Source organism: Pseudorasbora parva, chromosome 16 (assembly GCF_024679245.1).
Source record: "Pseudorasbora parva isolate DD20220531a chromosome 16, ASM2467924v1, whole genome shotgun sequence".
Taxonomy (NCBI): Eukaryota; Metazoa; Chordata; class Actinopteri; order Cypriniformes; family Gobionidae; genus Pseudorasbora; species Pseudorasbora parva.
The window spans coordinates 42,756,573-42,767,694 of record NC_090187.1 but is presented as its reverse complement, the minus strand read 5'-3'; the positions used below and the strand labels follow the sequence as shown (position 1 = coordinate 42,767,694).

The 11,122-nt window shown below is 40.4% G+C and overlaps 1 protein-coding gene across 5 annotated transcripts in view; it reads right to left on the bottom strand.

The window, feature by feature from the left end:
- plch1 (phospholipase C, eta 1) overlaps positions 1 to 11,122 on the bottom strand; it is a 141,145-nt gene continuing 130,023 nt past the window's right edge. For 2 of the 5 annotated variants that reach the window (XM_067419097.1, XM_067419098.1), the window contains 5 exons: positions 10,917 to 11,063; positions 8,571 to 8,650; positions 8,136 to 8,195; positions 5,376 to 5,742; positions 1 to 3,057 (listed from right to left, as the gene is read on the bottom strand). In XM_067419097.1, coding sequence (XP_067275198.1) covers positions 887 to 3,057; positions 5,376 to 5,742; positions 8,136 to 8,195; positions 8,571 to 8,650; positions 10,917 to 11,063 — 2,825 coding nt within the window. In that variant the 3' untranslated portion in view covers positions 1 to 886. Of the gene's footprint in view, positions 3,058 to 3,373; positions 3,403 to 5,375; positions 5,743 to 8,135; positions 8,196 to 8,570; positions 8,651 to 10,916; positions 11,064 to 11,122 lie in introns of all 5 variants that reach the window. The other 3 variants (XM_067419100.1, XM_067419101.1, XM_067419099.1) reach the window with 3 other exon arrangements.

Genomic DNA, 11,122 nt, shown 5'->3' with positions numbered 1-11,122 from the left:
AAACATTTCATAATTTTATTGCATTGGTAGGAAAATGCTTACACTCATCTTGGATGAGTAACAATAAAAAGAACGGACTAGATGCCTTTAAGCACAGAATAATTGAAAAAAAGTAGTTGTCTTTAAAAAGAAAACTCAATATTAAGTCTAACAAATGTCTTTTTTTGCTCTCTGTATCAAAGCAATTATAAAAATAAAACTTTAACCATACTGCTTCAGAATATGAAGAAGAGTTTCAAACTTCTTTAAATTCATGACTAATAGTAAGCAAGCAAGTCAGAGCAAGCAGGTAAATGTGCTGTATTGCATTCAATACAACAGAATCAATCTGTGCAAAATCAGAGCACAGCATCTACAGGTCTGTGCATAGTCATGCTGAAAATGTTCACGCTTCACATGCTAAATAAAAACATCACAGTAATTAAAATTTAAGTGAAACCCCATAGTGCTTTGACTTTTACCAACATAGTATGTACAGACTACACAGACCCAGAAAGCGACATAGTGTCGGTCCAAAGTGGTTCCAGATGTGGGCCAGATCTGGGCTGACACTGTTGCAATCTGGGATACAAATAACAATATGCAGGAAGACTGAATAAAAAGAGAAGCCCGTAGCTTACAAAAACAAATACCTGACAACAACAAAAATGTCTCCAGTTCAATTATTCACTGTTATTTTCACCTTGAGACAACACACATTTTGAACAATAATTTTTTTCAAGCATGACAAGGGATCACATGTATATAAAATAATTAGTTTGAAAAAACAGCAGGGCTAGCAAATGTAGGAGACAGTGTTATATGATATATGTACACAGTTCTGGAAGTGTCCTGCTACATGAAACACCGTACATGCAAAGTCTAAAACAGTAGGTGGGATGCAAGGTCAGAGCCTAAGCAGAAAGAAGACCTCGGGTTCTGATGGGTTGGAGAAGTCCGGAGGGAGTACAGAATCGTCATTGTAGTAGCGATCTCTGTATCCGTAGCGTAGTGAGGTGCATGCTCCTTCGGGCAAGCCTCGGTCCTCAGGACCCAGCTGGTCCAGGTAACCAGCGATATAAGAGCCTGTAGAGTGCCTATTTGGTGGAGGATTTTGGGAGGAGACTGGCTTATTGCGGAGTACTACCTCCATGGCACCCTGGTGTTTGGATGCCTCCTGCTGTCTCTCACGTGCACGATTGGCTATATGACGTACACGACTTTGACTGCGGGACGACAGTCGCCTTGACAGAAATGGAGGGGGGTCTTCGTGATCATCGGCAGAACTCAGAGGGAGCACTGAAAGAGGTTTCAGGGCGGGTTGAGAACAAGAGGGGAGGGGACGCGAATAATCTTCATGTTCTAACGTCACAAGCTTGCGAAGCTGCTCGGTTAAAGGATCAGCGGACTTTGGACGACCAGACAACCCACACATCCGTCTTTGGTCTTGCATTGCAGGGGTGACAAAACTTCGGCTGATTGACTTGTACTTGCTCTGAAAGTTGCATGAAATGTCCTCAGAGGTCAGGTCTCCCAGGCTCTTGGACTTGGAAGAAGCTGGGGAGAGTCCATTGCACACCTGAGGATGTGGTACGGGAAAGGCCTGACAGTGTGGAGCTGGCTCTTGCAATTCAACTGAAATCATGTCGTAGTCTGAAACGGGTGCATACAAGTCCCTCTCTAACAATGTATGGCAGACTCGAGTCTTTGCAGGACTTTCTGAGGACAAAGATCTTTTGTTTAAACGCTCTGCCCTGCTGACCAAACTGTTTTGGACTCTTGTCTCCTGGGGTCTTGCCTCTGTGGTATCTGTTCTGTGACTTATCCCGGTGTCATTATAACAGGTAAATTTCTTTGGCTGGGATTTGCCAGTAAGGTAGGTGCTAGAGAACTGGTAGTGTGTGTGAAAGGGTGAGGTGTTTGTGGAGTATGAGTGAACAGGAGAGGGGTGGTATGAGGGTTTGTACAGATGATGGTGATAGGGAGAACTCTGGTTTAACCCTTGAACACTTCTGAAATCTCGAAGCGGACTCGAAGGGGTTAATGTGTTGTCTAAAGGATCCTCATCCACATTGATCTCCACCTCCATCAGACTGCTGCTTACTGAGTCCTGGCACAACAAGAAGCGATCTGAGGCTGTGCTGTTAAATGAGGTTTCTATGTAACCTTCGAATTCAAAGTTCCTGAAGGAGCCAGTGGAATGGCTATAACTTTGCTTTAGATTTCCACGCGCGGACCATTCTAGAGGCATTGTTTTTTCAAAGTCGTTGTTTTTAGATACAGGAGAAAGTACCTCCTCATCCAAGATGGTAAAGACTTCAGGTTCAGTTGTTTCAGGACTGGAAGGTCTCGCGGCTAGCTCTGAGGTTGTGCGCACAGATTTTTGGATGACTTTTAGTGGAGTGCTGGAAAGCTCGTTGTTGAGATGAGTGATGTCAGATGGGGGAAGAGAGTACTTCAGAGGTTGTGAGTTGGATAGAAGTAGGGTGCTCTGCTCAGAAGTAAGCTCAAGTTGGCCAATCAGCGCAGATATGGACCCACACGTGTCATTTTCGTTATCAAGCGATACAGCGTCAATAAGGCGAGAGAGAGCACTGTCCTGAAGGGACACTTGACTCTTCTGGTCTTGCAGATCCATTCTAGGAGGGTGCGATTTGGTGAAGGTACCTGAAGAAGAGGAAGAGGAGGAGGTTGTGGAATACGTGGCTGCCTTGGGTGTTAGAATGTTCTTTTTAGGAGCTTCCAACTGGCTAAATTCTCTTTGACTTCCCTCACTTGGTAAGCTACCGCCATTATTATGTCGATCTGAAGGACTTGACCAGCGGTCTGTTGGCCCTTTGGAAGAACATAGTTTATCTGCTTCAGTCTGGGTGAGACCACCTTTTCTTGGTGAGTGTTCTTGGTGAGAATCACTCAGACTTTCCCTACTACCCACAATGACCAGGTAAGGAGTTTCTTTTGTATCTTTGGGCTCAGTGTTACAGTCTAAAATGTGTAATACATCAGGTTCTTTGAAGGCAGACGTTTCAAAGAGGAGATCCACTGAGATGGATCTGGGTTTCTCATGGAGGAAGGAATCTGTGGAAGACATTTTTATAAGAGATGGTTATCAGTAACGTCAAAAAACAACAACAAAAACACACTCACAGACCAAACTCCAACACGCCACTCTGTACACAGGACAAATGAAATGTACCACCAAGTACGACTGTGAGAAGGTTGACAATGGCACTGTGTGGGTGCATGGGGAACATCCAGTTATTTGATTTTCTCCAAAAGCTTTGATGGATTACTTTTTGTATGAAACAAAACAAAGTTTTTCAAAAACATGGTGCAATGGCTTAAAACTGGAATGTTTTGGGGTGAGTCGACCTGAGTATGGCTTGTGGATTACCTGTAGGGGTTTTCCTAGTCAGTTTTCTACTATAAAGAAGCACAACAGTAAAGACAGAACAAGACAAAGGCAAGTTAAGGTATTAAAGAAAGTAAAGCCTGAAAGTCTGAATACTTCAAAGGGACCAGGGTAGGGTTGCACCAGTCGTTTGCAAGTTCTTTCTTAAATTTGAACGTAAAGTCCACACAAGAGGCTTAGTAACTACTAGCTAGTTTGTAACTAACTCTGTACTTTTTTCGGTTGCACCATTTGATCTTAAGGCAGAACATAGTTAGTAGATCGTAAGCTCTCCGAAAAGTAATGCGTAGGCGCATTATATGACGTTTACCCTTAATGATCCAATAGCAGCCTTCAAATACGAGAGCTGAAGTTGTGTTGAAATGCTCTGAATTTCAGTTTATCCTTCGTTATTATAACTTATTTTGCATCATGTAGGCTAACCAACGGTAAAAATACGTTTCCATTAAATATGATAAATAAATTTAAATAAACGTAAGTGATTGTATATAAATAACATTCAGAAGCATTCAGTATGAAACGCCATTAATAAGGACATAACAATAAATAAATACTGAAACAAAAAAAGACATGAAATTACCTTTATTGATTTTGACTGATTTTATTTGATGCACGCAGCGGCACACAGCTGTTTTGCACGGGTTCATGGTAAAAATCTGCTAAAAGTAATCCATTCACATAATGTTTTCTCTCTTAAAATATAAGTAGCCTAAGTGTAAATGCATTATCATATACGTTTAAAGAATTGAAGTCTGTCATGTAAAACAAGAGCTTTATTATGCAGTTCAGTCTATCTGCTATTATCTCTTCCAACCGTTACTCCTGATCGGAGGCTTCCGTAAATAATTAGTTTATACGTAGAGTTACGCTTCAACTAAGTTCAATGGTGCAACGCAAAAATATTTAGTAGTGCATAAGTTGTAACTTAGTGTCCATTTACGTCAAAACTAGGCTAAGTTGTAACTTACTGCTGGTGCAACCGGCCCCAGTAGAAGAACTAAATGCAGTACTTAAAGGGATAGTTCACCCAAAAGTCTTTTTATCATGAATAGCTTAAGAAAGGGAGTCATAGGCCCTGTTTACACCTGGTATTAAGATTAAGAAACGGGGTCTAAAACACTTTGAGCTTGTTCACTTTTGTCCACTTCCAGAGGTAGTTAAAAACGCATTTTGATTGGATTGCTTTCGTAGTGTAGACGCTCATGTGGTCAAAAGCACACGAACAGCCTCTAAAGACCCTCTACTCTCAGCCGGCTGATCCAATACATAAATATTATGGGAAGTTTTGTTGGAAGAAGAAAGATGTACCAGGCACAATGTTCTCTCACCATTCCTGATTTATTACACTTAAAGCGTTCGGCTGGTCTTGCGGCTGTCAGAGCATTGTGTTTCTCCGTCGCCTCCGGGTGCTCTCATATGTAAGCGTGAGCTTATTTCATCCATTGAATTGAAAGATCTGAAAAAGCCCATACATTTATCCACCCATAGACCCTCCCCTCAAAGAAACCACGACAGAAGTGGACTAATTAAAACACCCTTGTCTACTTGTGATCCGCTCTATGAAAACGCATCCTAATTCTAGGTGTAACCAGGGTCCTACAGGGTTGAAATGGGGATGAGTAAATAACTACAAATAATACATTTTTTGTTTAACTATCCCTTTAAAATAACTGCGAAACAATAGAGAGCATGTGAAAAGGTTACATAAACAGTGAAATTATTAGTAGAAGTTAAATAATAGATAAATACAGAAAATGTGCCGTTTTATTCTCTGAGAGGATAGCGGACGCTTTCTTATCACAAAGGTGCTGTAGTGTTAATGATTCGAAGAACAGGCAACTGTCAACATCCACTCTAATTATGCCTTATAGCAATAATGACATGAGTAACGAAGTAAATTCATGCATTGTATAACAGCTTTCATTCTGAATTGTTATGACACTGTTCCTCAGGGAATGTTAAGGGAATTATATAAGCAACTGACCAATGATTGTGTCAACTCCAAGATCAGGCCCTTCCCTCTCCGGGGTGGACAGGTTAAGGTGACTGTTTAGGAGCTTATCCAGGGGCATGGATGCGGGGCGGTGCTGGAGGGCTCTTCTGTTCCCCGCTCTCCTCTCTACATGAGTGGATTGTCCAATGCAGGAGTCCCCAATGCTGTGCTTTCTGTCATATGTAGCTTCTGCCAATGGCATCTTGGTCTTTTTGCGGCCCTTGGCAGGGGCGCTGGCAGTCCTCCGAAGGAGATGGTCGGTTATGGATCGTTTACGAGGTGGAACTCCTATATTTGTGTCCACTGAGGACTTGGAACTTCTGTTAAATAAGCCTCTGAAACCCCGCAGCTGACGACCCTGAGAAACCGACAGGGATAAAGAGAGAATTTAGGAGATGATATGGATCTAAGCAATTTAGGACACCGCAAAGATTGTATGTATACACCAGAAAAAAATTCTGGGTCAATTAAGGTATAAAAAGCATTGCTAGAGTGTGAGAGTGATTAATGCAGTATCATTTATTGATTAGTGCAAAAGGGCATGCGTGTTCCCAACTTTATATGTATTAATTTCAACATGATTTTATGGTGACTTATTGGTACTGGTGGAAACAGGATTCCCAATGAGTAAAAATAACCATAATAATTATTTAATGTTTACTCGCATTTAAAAAAGTTGATCATTTTATATATATATATATATATATATATATATATATATATATATATATATATATATATATATATATATATATATATATATATATATATATATATATATATATATATTAATTACAAATTATATTTTTGCATTTCATCTTTCTGCAAAATTAAGGAGAGGAATTTGTTGTTGCAAAACCTACAAAATGTGATATATCTGAAAATCCTTCTTTATGATGATTTATGTGCATCGTCTCAGAGAAAAGTCACACACACACACACACACACACACGCACACACACGCACACACACACACACACACACACACACACACACACAGTCTTACTGAGTCCAAGTTTAAATCAAACCATAATCAGAGAGACAATTATGGCGTTATTTCCCTGTCAAATGTCGAGAGCGCATTATTGTAGCGCGAAAGTACATTAATATAGTGCGCGAGCGCGAATCTCTCTCTGCTCTCGAGCGGAATGTAATGCGCGAGCGCAAATCTCCCTGCTCGTGCGCGAGAACTCTGCGTGTGCTCTCAGATATGCTGCTCTTGTTAGAATTTTTTGTCTGGGCTCACTCAGAGCACATATGCCTGCACTTAAAACGATTATGCAATGTTATTATGTTTGATTATTTAATTTCTGTACCTGAATCACTGTGTCCTGCAACTTCAACTGTTCACTTGTATTCAATAATGTTTTACAATTATATTATTAGGCTGAGAATTGTGAAATTTCACTGAAATCTACTGTTGTGGGTGCTTATTTATTGTTACATATTTAATGTTACATTGGTCAAAATAAGTATAACACATGATATTCACGGTCTCTGGACCCCCTAAAGCAGCTTTGCCACCCCATGAATAAAAGTCTAGTTCCGCCACTGCCAGTGGATTATTTAGAAATGTATGCCAACTTTTGCGGTGAAAGGTAACTTAATTCACAAATTGCAGTAACATTTTCCCAACATTTTCCCATTATTTTTGCCTTTTGGAATCAGCATTTAAATCCATTTGGCTCAAAAATCCCACTTTCAAATGGGCATGGCACCTGTAGTGTGAACAAAGTGGCTGTGCATATAGGCTAGAGCAGTCTAGGTTAATATAAATAATCCAATCGCCCTCTTCCCAGACATTTCTAAGATATATTTGACCTAGGCCTATTTTACATAAAAACAAAAATATCGTCTATACTGCGGATCCATCTCACTCATCTTTATTGAAGTCACTGACTGAACTCAAGTGATTCTGATTCCATGTGGGGTTCAATATAAGATTTAATGTACGATGTCGCGTTTTCATTGGTCAGTCGTTGAAGCCTATTTCTGATTGGTTGTTGCCGTTTATGCCAAGAGCAAAGAGAACGAAACCGTAAAGAAGAGTATTTCTCTTCTTGCGAGCGCACGGAACACAGTCTGTGCACATACAGGCTTAGTTTAAGCGAAGAGGAGAGATTCGCGATTGCACTGGACACGTTTTAAGTGCAGGCATATTCTCTGAGTGAGCCCAGACAAAAAATTCTAACAAGAGCAGCATATCTGAGAGCACACGCAGAGTTCTCGCGCACGAGCCGAGAGATTCGCGCTCGCGCACTATATTAATGTACTTTCGTGCTACAATAATGCGCTCTCGACATTTGACAGGGAAATAACGCCATAGACAATACATACATGCAATGTCACATGTTCATTTCAAACAGTCAACACAATAATAATCACACAATGACAATCCTTGACAGACTACAGTGACAAAACAGACACGGCACTTCTGCTCCTGTGCAAACCACTGCATTACTGACTACATCCAACAGATGGCAGCATATTCTTGTGAAATATTCAACCATCTCTTATTTTTCAAGCCTTCAGTTCAGAATGCAAATATTTTACTGGAAGCAACAGTATATCCAGCTTTACAACCAAGGACAAAACTGACCAAAAATAATTACTTAAAAGACAAAAACGGACAAAACAAACTGTATGAGACGTTTACAACAGCTGTGTTTACTAGGCAAGAGCAGATGTCACATTGACACATTAGTAGACGCTCATGCAGTTATCATGCAGTGCACTACATAGCCAGGGTACCTTATTAGCTCCTAGCAAGTGCATTATGGTATAGCTCGGGTTGAGGACTAAAGGACTCCACTGGAAAGTAAAAAGGTAGGAGGAACTTCAATAAGATGTCAACGGGGGGAAATATCAATAAAGATATTTTACTAGTTCAGATCCTTTTGAAATGGAAATGAGAACCAAATGTCACGTTTGTTTATGCGGCAGTAGAAATGGACAGAAACAACAGCTCACACAACACATTATGATAACCAGCTGAGCTTTTTTACACCTTTTAAGTGAACCAAAGCAACAGCAGAATTCCTGGTTCTTTAGCTATCAATATTAACTAATCTAGTTATAAAATGCATGAAGAAATGGTGTTGAATTTAAATTGGTAACATGCCCAGTAAAAATGGCTGTGGATCTTTATCAAACTCTGTTCAGATGTCTGTGTAGTCATGAGCTCACCTTCCCATAGATGTCATGCACTGTGATATGGACAAAAATGGATGCCTCTGTCATTCCCTCCAAATAAACGTGTCTATATCCTGTGGGAGTGGGAAAGAGGAGCAGTGATTGAAAATGGGATGGAAGAAAGGCAATCGTGTGAATGTTTAGATAGTGAATAAGCAGGAAGAAAGACATGATGGCATCAGTATTTCGGTATTTTAAGGGCAGAGATAGTTCGGCTTCAGCAATGTGTGTCCAACGGCAGCGCCTCAGGCCTCCATTACTCTAATGACACGCTTCACATGACACCAGGATCTGCTGGTATCACTCACACTTTACATGCTATTTACTAATGACCCTGAGTTCTTCATCTCTGTTGATCTCAGTCTCCTCATGGTGCTTTTTGTCTTTTTAATCTGGTTATATTAGTGATTTAATAAGCTGATGATGTGACACACTTAAAGGTGCCCTAGAATGAGTTGAAACAATATGTTAAATTGTTCTCTGATATCTACATAGAAGGTATGTGGCCTATTTAAGGACAAAAATTGTCCAGATACAGATTTACAGGTCCATTTACAACCCCATAGTGTCCCTAGGATGTAATGCTCTGTTTTTGCCTTATTTGGAAGAGTCATGAATATTAATGTGGAGCTCTGCTCTGATTGGCTTATTTCAGCAGCTCACAGCAGTTCAGCTGTTCAGCTCATGAGGCCTGACCGTCCTGACAGAGCACAGACCGACTAAATGACACTTTAAGCAGAACATCTCAAATGGAGATTTACAAAATGCAGCTTACTTGTTTATTGGTGTTTTCAGATCATCCGCACGCGAGAAAGAGCTTGCGTTTGTGCGGTTGCCAGATTTCAGTAATTAAATCCCCCAAACAGAGCTTTTCTGTGAAAAAAAACCCATATACCATCCGGTGTTTTAGATGCTCTCTCTCTCACGTACGGATGATCTGAAAACACCAATAAACAAGTTAGCTGCATTTCAGCAATCTCCATTGACTATCGTTTTAACTTATACGGTGGAAAAGGTGACGTTTGCTAGAAGGATCAAGTGAACGATCTGTAAGCAACGTATCTACGGTTGTATTTTGTAATACAAAATAATATTAACCTTTGTCATTAGACACACAATTTAGTTTTGTATGGTACTTGGAGTCTCCTATTGTTACTGTACTAGCATCTTGCGTTATCTAGACAATGCGGTCTCTAAGAAACTTTCAATTTAATCAGAAATTGTTTAAACAGCTAGTCAATAAGTGGATAAATTACTTACAGCTTGCAAGAATATAGTTGCCCATTGAGATGCTGAGCAAAGCTTGCTTGAAATGGGCGGAACAAACGAACGATTTGTTGTGGTATCCGATTATAATAAACCTAAACCATGACTGTTGACATATGACAACAGTCTCCTGCACAGCCTAAACATGACGTGTTATGAGAGCCGTTTTTGCTATCCTCAAGTGTTATTTGATGATTCAGCTCCATCATTTCCGCCTGACAATGAACATGTTTGGACAGATGCAAATGTTGGAGGGCGTGCATATAAATGATCCCCAACGCTTGCGTCACGGTTGGGTTTATGTTGAGAAGCACTTTTTTTTTTCTGGAGTTTTTGATTCACGAGATTTACATCAGAAGTAGGTGGCAATGGTGTTTGAGACTCGCAGTATTTGTGATGTCCATGTACTGAAGTCTTATTATTTCACTATGGCAAGGTTAATTCAATTTTTCATTATAGGGCACCGTTAACGTACATGGTTGTCTTGAAACGCACAGTGTTATTCAATGTGCAGACCATGGAAGACAGGGCGGGACATATCAAGCAGCTCCTCCCCTTTTAAAAAAAACAGCCAATACTGAAAAAGCAATTTCTGGTCTGCGGCAACTCGATACTGTTGTGTTTCTCGCAGAAACCGATCATTTTTGTGTCTTAAGATGTCAGTGTGTCGTCACGAGCCGCAGGGTTTAATATGGATTCGAATACACCCCATTGACATGCATTATACGAGCAATGGTTGAGTTAAAAATCTTCATTTGTGTTCTACTGAAGAAACAAACACACCTACATCTGGGATGTTAATGCTACAAAACCATACAAGGCAATTCAAGTATTTAGTCTATATAAACAGATCACAATAGCAAAACGAATCAAGCTCCGGTACAGTCCTTCGATGTGAAGTAAACGTAAGGTAAAAAATTGTCATTTTATGAAAATTTTTTAAATTTTACTTGGTTGCATGTATATCCCCTCATTGAGATTTTAGTGAACAAGTGAAATACACTATTTTGTGCTGTGACAGTTTACTTCAATTTAAAGTGTCCATGAAACACCCAGATATAGAGCATCTTTTACCTGGCATGAGACTGCTGAAAGCCACGGTTCTCTGACCCACAAAGTCCCGTCCGATGGGGTCATGATCCCAGACCAGGAAACGCACAAGAGCCACGTCAGGCATGTGAAGTGTGAAGGACAGCGTCTCTTCCCACACGGGGTTAAATCCTGCATTACCAATCACACCAAGAGTTAACAAAGGTTAACGCCTCCTAAGCTCCACAAAA